At 34.1% G+C, this 23,969-nt stretch overlaps 1 protein-coding gene across 6 annotated transcripts in view; it reads left to right on the top strand.

Moving 5' to 3' along the window:
- LOC149541831 (BAG-associated GRAM protein 1-like) overlaps positions 1–8,592 on the top strand; it is a 257,279-nt gene extending 248,687 nt beyond the window's left edge. For 5 of the 6 annotated variants that reach the window (XM_089796903.1, XM_089796905.1, XM_089796906.1 and 2 more), the window contains 5 exons: positions 7,057–7,203; positions 7,300–7,353; positions 7,504–7,567; positions 7,683–7,744; positions 7,826–8,592. In XM_089796903.1, coding sequence (XP_089653029.1) covers positions 7,057–7,203; positions 7,300–7,353; positions 7,504–7,567; positions 7,683–7,744; positions 7,826–7,963 — 465 coding nt within the window. In that variant the 3' untranslated portion in view covers positions 7,964–8,592. The remainder of the gene's footprint in view (positions 1–7,056; positions 7,204–7,299; positions 7,354–7,503; positions 7,568–7,682; positions 7,745–7,825) is intronic. The other variant, XM_089796904.1, reaches the window with a different exon arrangement.
- Positions 8,593–23,969: the final 15,377 nt, after the last annotated feature.

Genomic DNA, 23,969 nt, shown 5'->3' with positions numbered 1-23,969 from the left:
CTACGACAAAACTCATGAATCTTTTAAGAGAGCTGAATAGAAATCAAATGCAAATCAACGAAACCGAAAGGCTTATGCAAGAAACTCTACAAAATTTGGCCAAGGGAAAAGACAACAAGAGAACAAAATGGGCATAGTGACGATTCTGTTTCGGGAAGGACAAACTTTCAACCTTCTCGCTCTCGACCCTCAGTGCCCATTTTCCTTCCAAGGATGGAAGCACCACACAAAGGAAGACAGCCCACTTTTGAGGAAATACAAGAAAAACTTTGGGAAGATTGGCAGAACGTGAATATGGAAGGTGATATATCTTACAGAGACTATGTTGATCTAAGAATGAGATATTCTGGCAGAGGAAATTGCAGTTATTTTAATGATGATCTTAGGAGAAAGAACGGAAAGTAAACTTATTGCCATTTGATGGATCTGGAGTCATCATTGCACATTCATGGGTCCTAAAGGCAGATACCTATTTCCAACTCAATCCAATGCCCAAAGAGGAAGCAATCAAGTTCATAGCACTTCATCTGGAAGGAGTGGTGTATGAGTGGTGGCATCATGGATTGGTCACTCTCGGTCACAACCAAGTGACCTCTTATGTTGAGTTCATTGAGAGACTCATTGATTGTTTCGATGGGAAGGATCCTGAGCTAGCTAAATCAAACGGGCACGGTAGACAACTACATCACTGATTTCCAAAGGTTGTTAGTACTAGTCACAAACATCTCTGAAAGATGCCGAATTGTGTTATTCATGAATGGGTCGAGAGAGCCTTTAAGAGGTTGGATCAAAGGGTTCAACTTGTGTGCACTCAACGAAGCTATTAAGAAGGTGTGCGACATGGCCGCATCTTTCTCCAAAACTCAGCTACACCAACACCATCCCCACAAGAAGACAAGGACAAGGAGACAGTTTAGAAGAAACCTCAGATTGATGAAGATTCTCGGCAAGAACTCCAGAGGAAAAAGCTCTATTTCACATGCAAAGAACTATGGGGACCTGGTCATTGTTGCCTTGGGAAGGAAAAGATTCATTACATTGAGGTGATGCCTAATGATGACGAAGGACAAATACCTGTAGCAACTAATGAAGAAATTACCCAGCAGGAGAGAATAAATGCCCTGATACAAAAAGGGGGTTCCATTGCTACCCTCACTACATTGACTAGAAGTGGTATCTTTAGGGTTCGCAGCACACTTCACGGAAAACGAGTCCCAATCATGATTGATAGTGGCGCCACACTCAATTTCATCAATTCATCTTTGGTCACTAGTAAAGGCCTGCGCGTAGTTGAGCATGGAGGATTTGAGGTTGAGGTTGTAGGAGGAACCTTGTTACCTTGCACTCATGTGATTCCACGCCTACAAATTTCCATGGGAAACTATACCAGGGCAGATGATTTCTTTGTGATAGATTTGGTTGATACTGATATCATTTTGGGCATTCAGTGGTTGGAAACTCTTGACCAGTACACTCAAAGTTTCAAAAGGATGGACTTTTCATTTGAGACAGATGGCAAGAAGGTGCTGCTAAGAGGAATGTCAAATAAAGGATCGAGGGAAGTCACAATCAAGAAGATTGAGGCAATTTTTAAACAGGATTTGGTCCCAGACACTGCAAGTGAAAACAAGTTAGTCAACACCTCACCATATTCCTTGGATAATAGACGGGCCCATCTATTGGTCGAGTATTCCAAGAACACTTTTGCATGTGAGTTGATGGATGGCTATGTACGTGATGAAAGATACAAAGTTATTGATGACATCATTTACTTTGGCGGGAAGATCTACTTAGTGCCTGACTCGAAACTGAAGGAGCTGATTATGGAAGGTTTCCTAGAACCGGATGTGCATTTGCTTGGGGACAAGCAAATTTTGGGACGAGAGGAATGTAATGTCCTTGTCATAAAATAAATGTATTTAATTAAACCTTGTTAATGGGCCGATTAATTTAATATATCTCGGACCCATATTTATTTTGTTTTCGTAGTTTGTATTCCTGTTGGCTATCTTTGTACACCCTCGGAAAGTTTCTCGACAGGTATTCAAGCACGGATTGTAGGCAGTCTTTAGGTATGCTTTTGGATTATTTTCTATGTATTGCGAATTCCTGTTGGAGTTCTCTGTTATTTTCCATTTTAGAAGTGAAAGACCTTCCCTATTTGTCTTGTCTCAGTTTCAGTGGGAATCAACCCTCACCCTAATCCGTCTGTGTATTTCTTGGTTTGATTTTGGCAAATATTGATATATTTTGTGGAGCAACTTTGTTGGTATCTCTTGTTTGCATATCTGGATTTCTTATCAAATATTGTTCATTTTCAGAATCGTACATAGCCCATCGACAGTAACTTCCTGACAAGCCACGACTTGCAACATACCCTGTCACAACAAGGCTACTATACAGACTGATCCTGTACCTCCTCGGCTGAAGCTACCATATAGCCTTGACACCATACGACCTTCCTGGCTTTGTCTATCGTACGGCCTCCCATTGTCCGTACGGTCATACCCCAACATACTGTACAACCAATAAGGTACTATACGGCCTTTCCATCCTGCACATTGACACCGTATGGCACACAACCTGACGTACTGGAAAGAATACTCGAGGCACGGAGGAGAACTACCTGAGGCATTAGAAAGACTACCTAAGGCACGAAGGAGAACTACCTGAGGCACTGGAAAGACTACCCGAGGCACAGAGGAGAACTACTTGAGGCATTGGAAAGACTACTCGAGGCACAAAGGAGAACTACCTAAGGCATTGGAAAGACTACCTAAGACACGAAGAACTACTTCAGGCACTAGAAAGACTACCCGAAGCACGAAGGAGAACTACCTAAGGCACTGGAAAGACTACTCAAAGCACGGAGGGAGAACTACTTGAAGCGTTTGCTACTGGGAGCACATGACAAGGCTACCTAGGTAATTGCCTATTGATCGAGATCACCTATAGGCCGAGTTCACCTTAGGAACATTACAACTATCTCTCTATCACTTTTTCTCTATCCTTTCTCCATCTCACTCTTTTCTCTCCCTCAAGATCTCGACATATCTCTTTATGTCTCGCTCACTAACACCTAGATCCCCACGAGGGGTACTAGTAGCTACCCACAACCTTATTTTGGTGTTGCCCACAAACTTTCATTATATTGTAATTCTAAGCAAGTAATAGGTCCATCGAATCATGATCATAAAAATCTACATTATACACATCCATTGGTGTGGATCTCTGCATAGTCATAGTCAAAGCTACAATCAAGAACTACCTTGTTTCATATATTGGACAATTTGATCTAAGTATCATAGTTCCCAAACTTAGACTCAGCTTTGACTTGACAAGGCTAACTCGATTCGACTCATGACTCGGCTATGGCTCAACGACTCAACAAAATGAAAAAAACCTTTGAAATTTAGAGATTTTTAATGATTTAAAACTTGTTCCATTCGTGCTTTATTGAATAAGATTTAAAGACACTATAACATCTTCAAATTGAAGCTATTTTGTCATCACATACATAAATAGGAAACAAAAATGATAAATCCATCATTTATGTAAAATGTAAATTGTGTTTAAGTTTGTCAGGAATATGGAATTGAAACTAAACGGATTTTGGATGAAATGAGTTAAAAACTCAAAACCTTTAGACAATCCTTCTTCTAGCTTTAGTTTGAGAAAACCAGGATAGGTTATGGGGGGTTAGAATTTTGAAGGTGTGTCAAATCTTGGAAGTTGGCCTAGTCTGGAATTTTTTGGAAAACTCCATAATCTAGATTTGCATCTTGACTCCTATGAAGCTGAAACCTATCTCAAACATCTTGACAGTGTTTATACAAATATAACTTAAAGTAACTTGTACTTAAATGTTTTATTTGTATAAATCCTCTTGCACCCCGAGCAAAGTGTGAATTGCAAACTAAACTTGCAAGCGTATGCTCGGACTTGGCCGAGTTCGACATGCTTAGACTCTATGAGTGGGGCGAGTTGTGCCCAAAAGCTTGTTGAGCTGAGTTGTTGAGTTACATAACTCGATTGGGTTGACCCAGCTTGCTGGACTCGCTTGGCTCATGGCAAGTTTGGGGACTCTTGATAAGTATACAATGACTGACATTGACAAAGTTGGCATGTTGTAGTCCTTGTACACTCAATACTAGTTAAGTCATAGTTGGAAAGAAATGCCCTTTTCATTATGCAAAATGTATCAATCATGCCTTGCATAAACAACTGATAGAAAAATCTCATCTATTAGTATCCTAGCTAAAGTCAAAATGAAAATAATCATATATCTTTTTGCTTATGAATCCTCTTTGTTATTGATATTGTCAACAAAGCATGCAATATTAAAGGCTTCAAATGCAAATTACTAATAAATTCCTAAGTTGAGTATACACATCAATCATTGAGACTCAAGCAAACATCATCACCTAAGATTTGTCTTTAAAGGCTTCAAACATCTTGACAATGTTTATACAAATATAACTTAAAGTAACATATACTTAAATGTTATATTTGTATAAATCCTCTTGCCCCCTGAGCTAAGTGTTGAATTGCAAAGTAAACTTGCAAGCGTATGCTCAAACTTGGCCGAGTTTGGCATGCTTAGACTCTATGAGTTGGGAGAGTCTTGCCCAAAAACTTGGCGAGCGAAGTTGTCGAGTTACATAAAACTTGGCGGGCGGAGTTGTCAACTAGGTTGACCTAGCTTGCCAGACTTGACTGACTCGTGGCGAGTTTGGGGACTCTTGATAAGTATACAATAACTGACATTCACAAAGTTGGCATGTTATAGTCCTTGTACCACTCAATACAAGTTTAGTCATAGTTGGCAAGAAATGCCCTTTTCATAATGCAAAATGTATCAATCATGCCTTGCATAGACAACTAATAGAAAAATCTCATCTATTAGTATCCTAGCTATAGTCAAAATAAAAATAATCATATATCTTCTTACTTGTGACTCCTCTTTGTTATTGATCTTGTCAACAAAACATGCAATATCAAAGGCTTCAAATGCAAATTACTAATAAATTCCTAAGTTGACTATACACACTAATCATTGAGACACAAGCAAACATCATCACCTAAGACTCATCTTTAATGCCAACGAATGACTAATCATGATGTTGAGATGAGTAGTGCAACCATGTTTTAGCGAGTCTTATAATTTTAGTTTCAATATTTGTGTTTATACACACTTGATGAGTTTTGTATACATTTGACAATATTTATATATCTAAGCATGTTATTTCCTACAATTTGTGTTTATAGTAATGTGCTCAATTATTGCTTGTATAGGTGATCAAATTAGCTTCTATTTGATGATGTTGGTTTGGTTTTAAGGTTATCAACTGAGCTCCCAAATTCTTCCCTGGACCTTGGAATTCCAGGAACAATTCTCTCAAAAGTCTGGTCCTTGTCAGATTTTGTCAAAACTGTGCTGTAGAGATCTAGTTTTGCTGGAAATTATCTCAGAGGAACTGTACCAGAAGTTAGACAACTTATGGGCAACTTTGGTTTCTAGTAGAGGAACCTGGACATGATTTCAAAGAATATGGTCAAAAAACACCTTTTATCGACTTTTTTCAAAAAATATTTTTTGCCAAATTAGATTCAAGCACATGACTATACTCAAATTACTAATCATATTTAGGTTGAATTAAATGCTTTTTAAAAGAATAATCAGGTTGTATAAACGTGTCATGCATCTATTATGGAATGTATGTAATACACCATACTAAGTGCATATAGCCAAACATGCTTAGAAACTATGGATTGAACAAAATCTGAAGAGATCTTTACGGGGGTTAATTATAGATCCAAAGGATGCTTTCTTGGCTTCATCCAGTCTGAGCCAAAGCTGCTCTCTTTGAATCATCTAGGCTGATAATTAATGTGTGAAGCCTCCAATATTGCAACAATCACGACCTTGGCCTCATTTGATCAGTGATGACTGATTATTAATGTTCACATTATTGTTTTTGAACTGAAACATTCATATGGTGGTGTATTTTTGTTATATTGCTTTAATATTAGCATAGCGGTATATGAACTTATTTGCTGCATATATACATAGTAAATAAGAAATATCTTGTACGAATGAACTCAAAACAAATCCAAACCCAACCCTAAAAATTCTGAACGAATCTTGAACCAGAATCCAAACCGACAACTTAGTTATATAATAAGAGTTGCATTGAACTAGTTTCAAATTCTTGAAGATCTCCGAATTTCTTGCATTTCTCATTTTGTCAAGTTTTTGCATTTGTTTTTTATCTTTGAGTCCAAGTCCAAGCCTGAAACATTGTTGCTGAGTCCAAGGTGAGTCTGAGTTTCGTAACTGTGGTTTAATTGCACAAATGGAAAAAGCTCGTGGTGATAAGAATTTTGCAAGACTTGTCCTTCAAGTTTTGAGGTAGAAAATGTCCAGTTTTTGTTTTCAATATTTTATTTTCATGCAAATCCCTAAATATTAAAATGTACAGTGGGTAAGTAGCAAGCTTGTTTATCATATAGATTTTATTAATTGGTTAAATGAGAGAGCTTCCCTGAAAATTTGAAGAGTGAGCTTCCTCATAGACTATTCCAGTTTTGAGTTGTCTTGGAAAGGACAAATTAAAACAGTGACAAGATACGGTGAGTTTGAAAAAGGTAGCCAATACTTTGGCCCAAGTCTGTGGGACATATTTTGGTCTACTTGCCTTGTAACTTGCTGAGTTTGGAGAGTAAGTGCTGATTCTTGCAACACTTCCTTATCCTATTGCACATTTAAAGATGCATCTTTTGTGTCCCTGTTACATTCATTGGATATAATGAACACCTATATTTAATTTTCATATAGTGATATAATTCAAGCTTGCCATAGTAGTATTTTCTTATTCACTATAGTTTTAGGGTACTGTGGTGGTTTTTCAGATTAGTTGGTGGCTAGTGAATTGTGTATATCTGAAAACATATGAACATTTCTTGCCCCAGCTAAAGTTGAGAAAAATATGTTATTCTTTATATCACAGATAATCCCTGAATCAATTTTTACAACTGATCTACTTTATTTGACAGTTGGAGAAGTGGCATGCTGCTGACCGGTATGGTGGCCTACTTCGAGAACTATCCTTTAGATCAATGTGTAACAATCCTATGTGCCCTCCAGACTCTGCAATGACAGAATGGCAACATGCAGCTTTCACTGCTAATCAAAGTGTTTTGGTGAGGAAGGGATTGTTTTATAATTATTATTTAACATACAAAAATTTAGTTGTGCTTCATTAGATTGATACCAGTACTTTCTTCTTTCTTATTCAGGTATTTGAGACAGTACAACAGGCACACGATGTTCCTTTTGGCTCATATTTTGAGGTGTAAATACTTACAAATAATATGCCAGTGCTATTTTCTCTGTTTTATTTTATTGTTTTTGCTATCCTCATTAATATTTTGATTTCTTGGCTTGAAACAAATCATTCATCGTGTAGCGTTTTCTCTATTGTTAACAATTTTTCCATGAAGGTTCACGCCAGATGGATGGTAGAGACTATATCGAAGTCATCTTGTAAAATAGATATTGCAGTTGGTATGTATTATTTATTCAATCAAATGATCTGGATTTCTCTTCAATGTTAGTGAGCCTTGACTTTGTCAGAAGATACTTCTAAAGCCATCAGTAATAGAGGTAATGCCCTTTGCAGGTGCACACTTCAAGAAATGGTGTGTGATGCAGTCTAAGATAAAGGCTGGTGCTGTCAATGAGGTGTGCTATTTTTGTAGTTAAGTTTTTCTCTATTTGGAATTTTCAATTTTAATTTACCTCACACAACTCTACTATTTTCAGTGCAGAAAGGAAATTGACCTGATGCTAAATTTAGCCCGGGGCTACATGGAAAACTCAAATCTATCTTGTAGGGATGATGCAAATACTAAAGAGATAGATATCAATACATTTCATAGTTCACACTTGATCAATGGGTAGAATGTTCCCATTGTATTTTAATTTTTTACCAAAAGTTCTATGGTTCCTCCACATATTTGTCAATGACCTTCAGGGGGGACTCTTCGAAGGTAGACACTCTGCAAACTTATTGTAATCGCCTATTGGACATGGTGAATAAGATAAACATGATTGATCAAGTCTCAAGCTATGTACATGGGTACATTTCACATTTCTGCATAATGGTTGATCATGTTGGTCACATATGAATGACTTTTCTCAACTATTGCACCTGTCATTATCAACGTCAAGCTATATCTTTGGAACTATGAAGCTCATGGTCATCGGAAATATCGTGTATTGCCTGTGAATCTGCTGAGAACATTCCAGTTCCCAATATTTTCACATTTCTGTGACTTGGTTAACCATGTTGATTATGTATGGATAGTTTTCCCCAGCTGTTGAAACTGTCATTATCTAAGTCAAGCTGTTTCCATGGAATTGTGAAGCCTTTGATCATTAGAGATATCATACATTGCATGCGAATCTGCTGAGAACATTCCAATTTCCAATATTTCTTATTTGAATAATGGTTGATATGTAGGTTAGGACGGATGGTTTATCCAAACTCTTGCACTTGTGATAATCAAAGTCGAGCTATTTCCATCAAATTATGGAACCGTAATCATTGGGAATATTGTTCACTGCCAGTAATATTTTGTTACGTGATCCTGTTAATTCTTTGTCTATTTTGTACGTTAGTTACTTACATTTCCATGTCTTTCCATATTCTCGTACATATTTGCAATCATGACATAGATGCTGTTATCACGCACTCATAATTTATGTTATTTATTTTGGAAAATTTGGAGAATTTAAGAATGGATTCAATAAATGAAAGAAATCAATAAAAGGGAGAATTCTCAGCCATTGTGGTAGACTGCAATCAGTGATTTCATATGACCAAAAGAGGAAGACAACAAGTTACTGCATAGGAAGTGGATAAGAATCTAGTCTGGAACTAAAAGGTAAATCCACTGATGATATCATTCCATATTCTCATTCACGATTACATTCATGACATAGCTATCATTGTCATGCACTCATAAGTTATGATTTTTAAATTTTTTTTTTGAGAAATGTGGAGAATTTATCGATGGATTCAATAAATTAAAGAAATCAAGGGCAAATTTTGAGCCATTGTAGTAGACTTCAATCAGTGATTTCAAATGGCAAAAAGGAGAGGACAACCAAGTTACTGCACAGGAAGTAGATGAGAATCTGGTCTGGTACTAAAGATAAACCTATTGATGATATCATTATCTTGATTTATAGTGTTCTATTCCATTCAATGCATGAGTCTTTTGTCATGTTGATGTGAAAAGTTCATTATATTAGGGGAGATGACCTAGTAGAGTGCCATAACTTTGTGCTTCTTAATGTAACTAAGATTGCTTGCCAAGTCCTATGCTTATAACTAAGATTTCAGTACTACATCAGCATGCTTTTTCTAACCTATCCAAATCAGCTTAAAACAAATTGAGACCAATAGTCATGCAAAAGAGATACCCATATTTGTTGTAGTTGATTTGGTATCACATGATTGGTTTCTTTATTGAACTAAGGGATACGGGGGCTGGAAATAAGTAGCAATTGCTTATTAGTTGACACCACAAATTTCTCTCCCTCTTTCTTTTGCTTTTTTTTTTTTTCAACTTCAATTTGTAAAAAAAATCATTTCTAATTTATTTTGGAATACAACTGAATACAAAACATACAGTAAAATTAAAATTTCATGGGGTCAGTGGCTTTGCAAATTGCTCCTTAAAAAGTTGAGCAATGGTGCTACCCAAAATAAGCTAAGCAATTGCATACGGACCTCTGTGAGGGTATTAAATGAATAATAGTTATGGCCCTTTTCCCAGTGGGTAATAAATGAAGGCATTTGGTTATAGAGAGATGTCTTGGTGTGAAAAGAGTGTTTCCTATCAGGGTTTTTTTTTTAAGCGTTAACAAGACACATTATTTAATTGAGCATTCATTAGGCCCTCTTTACAAATGTTTATTTAGAAAGTTTAGAAATCTTTTGAAATATTAAGTTGTTTGTGATATCCTCTTTCTAGATAAAAGTTTAATGATAAATAAAGAAGAAACATAATAGATTATAATTTATTGGCAAAAGCTTAATAATGTTAGAAACTATACTAACTGATATAATATAATATTATATATTTTTAATTAATAGACATAATATAATATTATAATAATGACATAATTTAATATAATTTGCAAATATACTAATATAATATATTATTCACAAATAAATATAATGACATGACAATAATACTAATGATGTGAAATTAACAAGTACCATGTAGTGGCAATACTTGACTTTAAGTTTAGAAATTATTAATTATTATTACATAAGTTGATTATTATAATAGTTTAGTTGATGATAGGATTTTATAAATTACAAGAGTTTAATAAATTTTGGTTAATGTCTATATATAATAGTGAGGAAAAATATCAAGATAAATTAGATGAAATATATTTCTTTAAATCATTTCTAAAATGAATGTCCCTTATCAAAACTTCTACCTATTTCATAGCTTGATGATTGCTTGTAATATATTTTTATATAGAATTTAAACACATTATATATATATATATATATATATATATATATATATATATATATATATATATATATATATATATATATATATATATATATATATATACTTTTATGAAGTTAATAAATGTTTGGGTGAGGGAAAATGGGTGCTCTTCTCTATTTTTTTTGCTTGATTTGGTTATGCAAATAATGTTAGCAAAAAACACTAAAGTGGGCAAGCATAATTGATTTCATGGAAATAACTTTGCAATATTAATTAATGTAAAGAATATAAATTCTACTATTTGATCATCTAGGGCTTCACATCTCCCAATGCAAGGTTTGTTGGATACAAACACTTTATTTGAGATCTACAACTACTAGTGGCTCGCAAGGGTGAGCATGGGGGCAAAGAAGCCTTAGGATTTGATTGGCCAAACAAGGCTTCATTCATGAATATTGCAAGAGTTCAATCTAGGTTGAAAGCATTTCCCTACCATGTGCAAAATGAATTTGAGATATCCATCAGTGAAATAGAAATTAGGTCCCGGCTTGAGAATTAGGTTGAATGGTGTAGGAGGTAGGATGTAAAGCCCTAGTTTGGAAAATTGCCCTAAATCAAATACTGAAAATATCACAAATGATTGGCAAATGGTATTAGGTTGGAAAGCAAGGAGGTCAGAGATGGCAAGGGCAGTGAATAAAAGAAATATATGGATAATCCCTAGGGAAAATGAGATCTACTTAGGTGGAAAAGTGAAGCACACTAGCTATTAGAACCAAACCTACAACTTACATGGTCTTGCAAGGGGTTTGTCTAATCAAAAGTAGGATTTTAATTGTAAAAGAGAGATACATAGGTTAATCCAAAAAGAGTAAATCATTCTTTGCATCATAGAAAAACCCAGTAGGGAAACCACATCCATCATGCAGGAAAAACTTCTTTGCATCATGAGAAATGAATTCGTGTGAATCACTACTCATAAAACATGGGTGAAAGAGTGACTCAAAAACTAGACAAGTTAAATCCTGATAGCTATATACTAATGTTACTTTTTGTGGAAAATATCTCCTACTTATCAATTGATTAGCTTAAGGGGATTTCTAATGAATGGCTCATAAGGCACATCACTTGGTGAAGGTTTTGCAAATGGGGTTGCAAGAAGAGTGGGTTTAAGCATGGAAGAAACTTTGTAGTTTAAGTGCACTCGAGCTGGAGTAGTATTGGGATGGGTGACCTCTCGGGAAGTCTCGATGCTTCACCTTTGTGAGCATCACCTAGATCCAATGAGTGCTAAGTGTTTCATTTATTCTCATGAGAGATGGATTCGTGTGAATCACTACTCATAAAACATGGGTCAAAGAGTTTGATTGAAAATCTACATAGCTAAATCTTGATAGCAATATCATAATTTGACTTTCTATGGAAAATATCTCCTACTTATAAACTGATGAGCTTAAGAGGCTTTCTAATGAATGGTTTATAAGGTACAAAACTTGGTGATGGTTTTGCAAATGGGATTGCAAGAAGAGTGGGTTTAACAATGGAGGAAACATTGTAGTTAAGTGCACTCAAGCTAGAGTAGTACTTGGATGGATGACCTCTCGGGAAGTCTTGGTGGTTCACCTCTGTGAGCATCACCTAGATTGGATGAGTTCTAAGTGTTCCATTTATTCTCATGAGAGATGGATTTGTGTGAATTAGTACTCATGAAATATAGGTCAAAGAATTTGACTCAAAAACTACATAGTTAAATTGTGATAGCAATATCATAATTTGACCTGTTGTGGAAGATATCTCCTACTTATCAATTGATGAGTAAGGGGCTCTCTAATGGATGGCCCATAAGACACAACACTTGGTGAATGTTTTACAAATGAGGTTGCAAGAACAATGTGTTTAACCATGAGGGAAACTCTGTAGTTAAGCGTGCTCAAGCTGGAGTAGTACTGGGATGAACGACCTCTTGAGAAGTAGTCCACTTAATGTATCATGATCTTTGACACGCTACGAGACATCAACTTAATGTAGTCTACCATGATACTTTAATTATCATGACTTCCATCACATTTTGGGACAACAATTTAATGTAGCATGTCATGCTAATAGATCAATAACTCAAGAACATCAATTTTAGTATGATGACTTTCAACACATTCCAAGACAACAACTTAATGCAATCAATTATGATATGTTTGTCATCATGACCTTCGATAGATTTCAAGACAACAACTTAATGTTGTCTATCATGAGAATAGGTCAAGCTATCGCTAAGATGGTCACCTTACAATAACGACCTCATAAATACATCAAATAAAAGGTTGTCACCTTTCATGACATAATCCACATATCCAACATTGTAACTCTTAACATTTAAAATCTCGATGAATATAGATTAAATTTAAACATGATTGAGACTCAGTCCCAGGAATTACAAGTACATTTTAATCATACCAAGTTTACCTCTAAAGTACTCCACTTTCAACTTTGCAAGAGGTTTAGTGAATGTGTCAACATTTTCCTCTTTAGTGTTGATATATACCAAGTTGATAACAACCCTATCTACTATATCTCTTATGTAGTGGTAGGCAATTTCTATATGTTTGGAGCTATTATGAAAAACTGGATTTACTAATAGTTTGATGTAGCTTTGATTATCGCAGTGTATAACTGTGGGATTCAAGGACATTCCAAGAAGTCAAACCAATAATTTCCTTAACCATACTACTTCTTGAGCTCCCATAGAGATGACTACACATTCTACTTAAGAAGAACTCTGAGAAATTGCTCACTACTTCTTGCTAAACCAATATATCACACCAGATCCAAGGCTGAAACAATATCTTGTAGTACTTTTATGATTGATGGAACTGTCAGCCCAATCTAAATCTAGATATCCTTGAAGTTGAGTTTCAATATTGTCATATTTTAAACCAAGTCCAATAGTTCCACATAAGTATCATAGAAAGTTTTTGGCTGCCATAAGATGAAATTTCTTATGTTCACACATGAATTGACTTGATGCATTTGTTGCATAAACAATATTAGGGCGAGTACTCACCAAATATATTAGAGATCCAATTATCTGTTTGTAGTATGTGGAATTTGTAGATTCAAATTCAAAGGCTTCACTTTTGAGCTTATGAAGGTTTGTCTCCATAGGTGTAGATAATGAATGGTTTATAGCCCATCATCCCAATTTTGGTCAAGATGTCAATACTATATTTTCTTAGATTTAGGAAAAGTAGTTCTTCTTTCTTCATACTTCTAGAGCTAAAATATAGCACATATGATCCATATCTTTCATATCAAATTCATCCGCAAGATCTTATTTGCATTTCATAGATGATATTCCCCCATTATTAATAAATCATCAACATAGAGAACAAGTATTAACATGTCTCCATCTAATACTTTGAAGTATATATTAGGATTTGCTTCATTTTTGGAGTATCCTAGTTTTGTAAGGTAACTATCTACCTTTTCATACCATGCTCTGGGGGCTTGTTTAAGGTCGTAAAGAGCTTTCTTCATTTCACACATAGGAGTTTTTGTCATGAGTGACAAAGTCTTCTAGTTGTTCTAGATATATTTCTTCATCAATGACATCATTCAAAAAAGTAGTTTTTATGTCCGTTTGATGTATCTTCCATCCTTTGGATGTTGTAATAACAACAATGGTTTTCAAAGAGGTATATTAAGTAACAAGAGAAAATGTCTCTTCATAGTCAATTGCAACCTCTTGAGAAAACCCCTTGACAACAAATATGTCTATGTTTTTCAATACTATCATCTGGTGCATGTTTGATTTTGATAGCCATTTTGAACAGACAACTAATTTGTTCTTAGGTCTAGGCATGATATCCTAGACATCATTTTTTAATATAGATTGGTATTTCTCAATCATTGCATCTTTCCAAGCTTGACATGTTAAGGCCTATTCAACACTTGATGGTTTAGATTTGATGAGTTTGGATATAAGAGCAACATAGCATGAATGACATCTTGTTTTGTTACTTTCTCTAAAGATTCCATCAAGTTTGACATTATTTTTTTCAATCATCTTTCTTTTCCATATTGGCCATTTTCTTGTTTTTAGGGATTTCAACATTTTTAGTATTAAATGATAAGGGTTCATGATCTTCTGAATAATTCTCTCTCTAAGTCAACTATAGGGTTTTCATCTAATTATGTAGTTGATTTCTCATTTGATTCTTCAATGTTTTTAGAAATTTTATACGTAGTATCTTCTTCAAATTCAACATCTTTGTTGATTTCAATAGTTCTTTGTCTTGGAATATAAACTCTATAACCTTTAGAGGATTCACTATACCCAAAACATATGCCTTTCTTCCAAGAGGGGTCTATTGTGACCTCTTTTCTTTAGGGACATGAATATACATAGGAAAGCCAAAAATTCTCAAGTGACTTGAATTTGGTTTCTCCTCAAGGCTTCTTCAAGAGTTATATTTTCTAAGATTGAATGAGGACATCTATTTTGGATGTATACTACTATATTTGAGGCTTCAACCGAAAATGAGATGTGAAGATTTTGATCATGTATCATGGATTTAGTGGATTCAATGATAGTTATGTTTTTCATTTTTGCCACTCTTTTGTTGTGGATTATAAGGTATTATATACTTTCTCTTAATCCCAACAAAAGTGTAGAATTCTTTAAAGTTTTCATAAATGTATTCACCCTCATTTTTAGATCTTAGAGTCTTGATTTTCTTCTCAGTTTGACTTTCCATTAAAGTCTTAAATTCTTTGAATTTCAATAGTACTTCATTTGATTCTTTAAGTTTTAGCAAATAAATCCAAGTTTTCTTAGAGTAATCATCAACAAAATCCACATGATACAAAATCCCCCCTAGGGTATTGACATTGGACCACACCAATAAGGGTGGATAAGTTCTAGTACAACTTTTGATTGATGCTCACTATGTGAAAAATATCTTTTGGAGTTTTTCCCCAAGGCACATCCTTTACAAGTTCCAATATCTTCAAATTTTAGATATTGTAATCTTGTCACAATTTTTTCTATGGAGCGTAAGGCACAAAAAATGGAGGTGACCTAACCTTATATGCGAAGTTTCATTAGTATTGGATACTTCATTGTTTAGTTTGAGATTTTGAACATTGTAGAGTTTATATAAACTTCCATCTAAAAATCCTATAGAGATTTCATTTTTTATGATGGAACTTTTAGGCCAAGATAGAATTTTATCTTCCTAAAAGGTGACACAATATTTGCTAGGCTAGAAATGGAGACCAAATTTCTTTTGATTTTAGGTACAAATAGAACATCTTTTAATTGCCAGGTAACTCAAATTTTTAATTGAATTGAGCAAGTTTCAATTCCTTTCATTGGATATGTGAAATTATCCTATATAGTGACCTCTTTAGTTGAATGTCCTTCAGAAGTTTCAAACTAGTCTCTAAATCTAGTTATGTGTCATGTTGCCTCACTATCAATTATACATATATACTTTTTCGAGTTTAGTTCGCTTGATAAGGTTAAGAAGAATAGTAGATTTTTTGGTTGCTTGACTTCAGCTAAAGAAGCTTGAGATTTGTTCCTTGCTGAGAAGTACCTGTGAGTGTGTCCAAACTTATCACATCTATAGCTTTGAATTTTAGACAAATCTTTGTTTTTGTAGGTTTGATTATTCTTCCCTCTTTTTCATTTTAAATTTATTTTATTTTCTTTATTGTTTTTATCCACAATCAGGGCTTGAATTTCTCCCTCTTTATTTGGACTAGTTCCTCTTGTAATTAATCTAGATTCTTCTTCAATGTAGTCATTCTTAAGCTAATCAAATTTTGGCAATGTAGGCTAAGCACTAATACCCTAAATAAAGGATTCCCAAGTAGTTGGTAAGCCTTAAAGGGTTGTTAAAGATAGTTCCAAATCATGTACATTATTTCTAAGTTGAAATTTGATCTTTCAATTATGGAATTCTCATAAAATAAGATGTAACTATTTCTCCTTTGTTCAGTTTGATGTGTAGAAGTTGCTATTCCAAGGCAAGCAATCTGCTTGTATTATTGATCTCATATGTATTTTGAATAGTCATGAACATATCATAAGCAATTGTTAATTTTGATATAGTTGGAAGGATATGGTCTTTTACAACATCAATAATAATTTTCATGGCCTTATTGTTATGTCATTCCAATATGTTTTTATATGGTTCATTATCAGGCATTGATTTGTTTTCTTCTACATATCTTTCTAGTTCAAGTTCTCGAAGAATAATCATTATTTGAATTTTCCATAATACAAAATTTAAAGCACCTTCAAGTTCATCCTCGAGTCTGAAAACGTTCACCATGATTACACTTTGGAGATATCACTGTCTTTATTTGATCTCTATTAGTTGTCCTCTAATATCATGTAAAGGAATATGGATCTATGATAGAGTATGATTAATTCTAATATGGATTATCTTTCAATATATTTATCGATGACTTCCTTGGTGCTTCTTTTAATTTTTAGATTACTCCAGTGATCTATATATTAAATGTTCTTGACAATTTTTAGAATTTAGATAATAAATACGCTCTTAAATAAGACTACAAATTAATCATTGTCATTGTAATTGATGATTTCTCTGCATCAAAACGCTCTCTCTCTCTCTCTCTCTCTCTCTCTCTCTCTCTCTCTCACACACACACACACACACACACACACACACACACACACACACACACACACATTAACATGAACAGTCATGCCCACATAGGGTCATGACTCTACGTGGGAAGAGCCAAGTAAGGTCATGGCGCTATGTGATCATAACTATTGTTATGCCTTAACAATTATAATTAATATATGTGCACAATCAGATCAAGAGCTTGATATCAATATGGGCGATTGCATAAGTAAAGTTGGCACAATGCATATGACAATATTATCATGTAATCACAATGTAGCATGGCTCGATACATGTCTTGAGACAATCATAGGTTATAGATCTTGATTGGGCATGATTACAATGCACTATTATGAAGTATGACTCAGTTATTTGCAATTGCAATTGCTCACTTGGATCATACAAAATATGGATGTCAGTAATCACAGATGTAAATATATCATATCATGTATATACACACATACATATATACATACATTATGGTCTATATGATGACATCTAATGTTTATGAATCCTTTTATCATGTGCTTGAAATCCAACTGAAGCTATAACTCTAACAAATTAGACTAATGAGAGACATGTGAATCAAAATGTTGTTTGTTACAAATGCAATAATTATGAACATATAGCTAAGAGTTGGAGATTCAATAATGTTAAAATGGAAGTGAATGGTTCAGTAGACAAGAACAATACAAGGAATGATAGTAATGGAAAATAAATTGATGTTAGTAAAGTGGAAACGAAATGAATAAAGTTTGGATGAGAAAGGAATAGATTGATGCTTCTAGGTAGATAAAACCGACTTCTGGTGTTGATCCTTCTCCATCAATAAATTACGTTATAGACGTAAAGGGGGAGTTTTTAGCAGAAAATATAATGATACCCCGTGAATCAAAGTAGTATTTACTGTGATGATAGATATAATTATAGAACAGTTTGTAAATGCTATGTTGGGACCATAGATGATCATTTTAAGAACTGTAAGTCGATCTACTGTTCACTAGTAATTTTATCATCTTTTTAGTATGGATGACATTTGTTAAGAAGTAGCAGACAACAATATAGGTATCTCTATAAGAACCGTAAGTTGATCTACAGTTCACTAGTTTTATCATCTCTTTAGTATGAATGACATTTGTTGAGAAAATCAGATTGAATTTGAAATTGAAAAGGAATTTGGAGACTCATTTCACACATTCCATTTAGAGATCAAGTGCGAACAAGAATTGAAGAGAATTTAGAGATATCACCAGATCTGGCCAGTAAACCATAGTTTAGTATTAGAGGTATTTTGTTGTTGATTCCATCAGGATTATCATGGATACACCGCAAATTGTTAACGTTCTAGACAATCCTAGATATGAGTTTAAATTGTATCCATACAAATTCATGGTGGACAATCCAGAAGGCGCATTTTGTCATGTTCCTGAAGTAGTATTGCACGTTGAGGACGTGAGAATGTATACATTGTAAATTGGAAGAACTTGGAGATTATGAAGTTATTATCAGTATAGGTTCTTGTGCACTAATGGTGTAGTGAAAGATGAGTTTCAGAAGGTCATCTTGATTAACCTAGCTCATTACAAAAACGTGGTAACTTTCTATGACCCAGACTGGACAAAAACCAGTTTGAGCAAAATTCATGACCAAATATTTTGGTTGGGAGAACTGGTGATGATTATAAAGGAATTGATTCATAAGGTAACCAGATTTAGTACTACTACAGAGGAATCACTGTTGAAGCCCACTAAGTAGAAATTTGTGTAATTGGCAAAATCTCGATCTATGATGGTAAAGGATATTATTCAACCGGATGTCGAGTTTCCTTCTATGATGTTGGGCTTTGATGAGATATGGAAATAACAGCAACAAAAAATATAGAACAGAATAAAAGAGAGGAGACAGAACAGAGAGAATTCTACAAACATCACTTTATATTACACCAAATTCTTCATACATCCATCTACCAATGGCCAGGCATTTATAACTGAAGCAGACTTCTGGAGTCTTCTAAACAGCTACAAAGAGGAAGATGAAAATATCTAGGAGTTGTATAGATATTTCAAGACTCTTCTAGACTTGGCATTAAATGCTCAGCTAACAAACATTATTCTAACACCCTCTCTTAATTTCTACCACTAATGGATCTATATGTGGGAGAAATTAATAAAAATTCAAATAGGATTGTTCCCAACATTAAGTCTTCTTAGGTACCTATTTACAACATAAAATTTTGGTTCCCCTTATCACTATCACTTTGTCATTATGCTTTGGGTTTTTAACCGGTTTCATAACCATTTGAAATTTTCCAACACAATTTCTTTTTTCTTTAAGTTTTTCACCCAAGCAAGTGGTTTTGAATTATCACAAACCCTTCAAACACTTGTGATGTAGAGATGAACTCAACAGAAGCAAAACCAAAAGGAACCAGCACCAAAAAGAGGTAGATAACAATATTCTTTTAATTGATTTATCAAATGAACAGTATATACACTTGCTCTCCTACAAATTTCTTCTCCCCATAACTTCGAATCCAAAAAATTGACCTAAAACTAAACTTAAAAACTCTATTTATACTTGCTAAGATGGTTTACGGAACATTCTAGATTATTACAAAATAGGAAAATTGACCTAAAGAGACTTCCTGCCAAAATAGTTTACAGAGAATTCTAAATCAATATAGAATAGGGAAGAATGACCCCACAATGGTCTGAACAAATCCCAAGAAAAGATCTTATCCTAATGACGAAATTGGGATAAATTCCTCAAGTTTGCTCGTGCAGAAATCATGTCCAAAATACTTTATGTGGGTGCTCGTGCACCATACTCCCAGGGACAACAGAATCCAAGTCACTTGGATTGTCCTTCCTCTTTCTTGTCTTCCAATTCCTTGGTATTTTCTGTTTGTACTCTAGCCAAGTACCCAAGTCAGCTTCCATATTTTCATAAACCTCTTCCACATAAGAATTTAGGTAGAACTCCTGTAAACCTTCAATTAATGGATTAGAAATAACAAATGGGACCTCATCATATATGAACTCATCAATTTGGTTCACTATAAGAACCTTTGCAACCTTTTTTCGATGTCTTTACGTTGCAATATCTTCATGCTTGGAGACAAATTCATCACTATTTGATCCTTATCTATCCTCTTAGCTTCATCACAAATGTTCTTCCTTGCTACAACTATTATCCTTTTGATAGGCCATACCACTTCCTTTCTTAACTTCAAATGCCATCTCTTGGTTCCATCAAGAACCAACACATCCACCTCTTTTCCATCTTTATGAACCTTTTCATCACAAGGCTCATCAACAATTACCACTTCAACCTCTTTTCTATCTTCAAGAACCTTTTTATCATAAGGTTCATCAACAACTATTTGCTGCAAACTCTTTATATCGGCATCAATTTGTTCATTTTGTCCTTCCAATGGACAAGTTTTCTCTTCATTGGCAACCAAGTTCTCTATTCCATCTTCACAAGCTTCTGTAATCTCAATGGATTGTTTCTCCAAATCACTATTTTCTTTTTTCATATTTTTCTTCAACTCCTCTTTTAGTCTCGCTAAATTCTCTTCCCCTTTTTAAAGTTCCCTCATTAGGAATCTCATTTTCTCTTCTATCTCTTGATTCACTCTAGCTCTCTCTCTCTCTCTCTCTCTCTCTCTCTCTCTCTCTCTCTCTCTTTTCTTTTTCTGAAAATCACAATATGAAACCCATGTATCTAAAAGTATCCTCTTATCATGAGATAAATCTCCTCTTATGACCATTTTCTCCTATCTAGGTTCTCTCTGCTCAACCTAGTCTTCTGGCCACTCTACAAGTTCTCTTCCCAACTTGTCACAAAAAATACAAACTCACAATTCACCTTTGTCTAGACCTTTTTTTGAGCTTTGATACCAAAAATGATGTAGAGATAAACTCAACAGAAGCAAAACCAAAAGGAATCAACACCAAAAAGAGATAGATAACAATATTCTTTTAATTGATTAATGAAATGAATAGTATATACACTTGCTCTCCTACAAATTTTTTCTCCCCGTAACTTCATATCCAAGAATTTGACCTAAACCTAAACTTAAAAACTCTATTTATACTTGCTAGGACGGTCTGCAAAACATTCTAGATTATTACAAAATAGGAAAACTGACCCAAAGAGACTTCTTGCCAAAATAGCGTACAGAAAATTCTAAATCAATATAGAATAGGGAAGAATGACCCCACAATCATCTGAACAAATCCCAAGGAAAGAACTTATCCTAATGACAAAATCAAGATAAATTCCTCAAGTCGGCTCGTGTAGAAATCACATCCAAAATGCTTTATGTGGGTGCTTCCGCACCAACTTGGCACAAATATCATCTCAATGATGCAGAAACTATCGTTAGGATTTTCTCCTTTATGAAATCTCATTCTTCTTGAATGCCTTATTGGACAATGATTCTAATTTGCCCAAACTATTTGTACTCCTTGAGAATTCACACTTTGATGAATTTTTATTATTGCTCACACTTGAACATTCATACTTAAACAAACCTTTGATTACATCGACGATCTTTTGCCAACTTGATCCATAGCTCTTTCCAAAGTCTATTTTTATACAAATATTTTTACACTCTATTCCAACATGTCTTTTCACTATGACTCTTTAAACTACAAATATTACATGGATGTAGATCCCAACACTTGTCTTTCATGTGTCCTTTCCTATTACAATTTGAACAATGCATATATTGTTTGCTTTGAACAAATTTGTTTGACCCAATAATGTCATTTCTTTTATCTGTTGTATATCCTAGTCCTTCATACTTTGATCTCATTGTTGGTAGAATAGGTACTATGATTCCTTGTTCATGTTTTCCCAAACCTTTACCTTTGTAACCCATTTTCTTCATGATATTCCAACCAACATTCTTATTATCACAACTAGTATTATTTGTGAACACCTTATCCTTTTCTTTTTTACATTGTTTATCATCTTTTAAAACACATTTATCAAGTGATGATTCTAAATCTTTCAAATCTTCTATACTACATGAAATATCACATATTGATTTTGTCTTCACATGTGTATTTCTTTCAATAACTGATTGATTTAAACAAGTCGTTCTCTTCTTTAGTCTCTTCATTTTTCCCTCTAAATCATCATTTGATTTCTTAATATTATCAAGCATCTTTAATTTCTATTTTGTTTCTCCATTTGCTTCTATATAAACATTAATGTGATCTAGAAAGTTCCATCTTTCTACACTTAGTTCATTTCTTAGCTTTGTCAATTCTCTTTGCAAAGCATCATTTTCACATATTACTCTTGCATATTCTTTCTTCACCTTCATTAATCATTTTCCTAAATTATTGGTCTTCTCCTTTTTAACTCTTCCAGCTTTTCCCATTGAGATTAAACTCTCTCTCTCTCTCTCTCTCTCTCTCTCTACAATATCTCAATTTTTTAAAAAAAAAACCACATTTACCAAATAATTATTTTTTTATTAACTATAACCTTTCAATCCAAAAAAACCCTTAAACTACACACTTCTATTTTTTATTTTGATGATTGTGAAATATGCAATTCTTAACACCCTTTGTCAACATCAACAATTGCCATCAAATTTCATGCTTACCCTAATTCATTTTTTATGACACTTCTGGCAACGATTTGCAAACTTTGATCTCTTTCAACCTTGGTTAGGAGATGAAGGCACACAACCTTTTTTTTACTACACTTCAATGTGTTCTATAAACAAAGTGATACCTTTTTTCTTCTTCTTCAGAGCTACAATTTCTTTCATAAGACAATAGGAATTCTTACGAACCGGCTGCTCCAAAACAACGCTTTCTCTTTCTTCCGACTGGGCCAATCATTTTATTAAATTAGACTTCTACTAGTTTTTTCATAGCAACATTTCTCTTCTCCAGGAAAATTTCTTTACAACCATCAATCTGGTCATTAAAGAACTTTAGATCCACAAACAAATCAGAGTTTTACATAACAACAAAAAATAGCATAGCCCATGAATCATAATATGCTCTGATACCATGATAAAATGATTATAACAACTCATAATCTAAAAAAGAGTAGAAAAAACAAAGGAACAGTAGAACAGAACAAAGGAATATTAGAACAGAGAAATCCTAAAACAATATTATTATTCAATAAGCACTACTAAGTTTGTTGCATCATATCTGAGAGGAGGTTGGTCTATTTAAATATCTATGCAGCCTTTGGAGGATTCTAGAGAAGCTATGATGGAAAACCTTCTCGAGTCTTCCTAACAGTAAGAGTAGAATTCTACAATTTTTCATTAAATGTCCACCTGCCACTATGTGGATAAACATTATTCTAATAGGCTTAAAGTCTATCACACTAGTAGAATGAATTTCATTTAGAAAACCATCATTCATATTGCTTAACGCATGTTGATGGAGGATGTACAATTTTATAAATGTGAGATAGTGAGGAAACAATTACTTGAAAACTTGGAGAAAACTAAGAGAGATAAGTCACAAATCGTTAAATAAGGATCCCTAATTGTACATGTGTTTTTCTATCTGGTGAATTTCTTTCCTAGAGACATGAATCTATCTTGGTAGAATGATATTTCTATGGCTTTACAGTTTCCAATGTGTACTCGAGTCAGAGGAAGGATGATATTGATGCTTTAATCTCAGGACATTTAAAAATATTTCAAAAAATAATGCAATAAAGAGATAATTGTTCAAAGTATAGTGTAGAAATATGCAAATTCTATATATTTTATGGTTAAAATAGATT

Source organism: Cupressus sempervirens, chromosome 8, assembly GCF_028749045.1.
Source record: "Cupressus sempervirens isolate cs-2001-9-10 chromosome 8, ASM2874904v1, whole genome shotgun sequence".
NCBI classification, from domain to species: Eukaryota; Viridiplantae; Streptophyta; class Pinopsida; order Cupressales; family Cupressaceae; genus Cupressus; species Cupressus sempervirens.
This window is presented reverse-complemented; position numbering and strand designations above follow the sequence as displayed.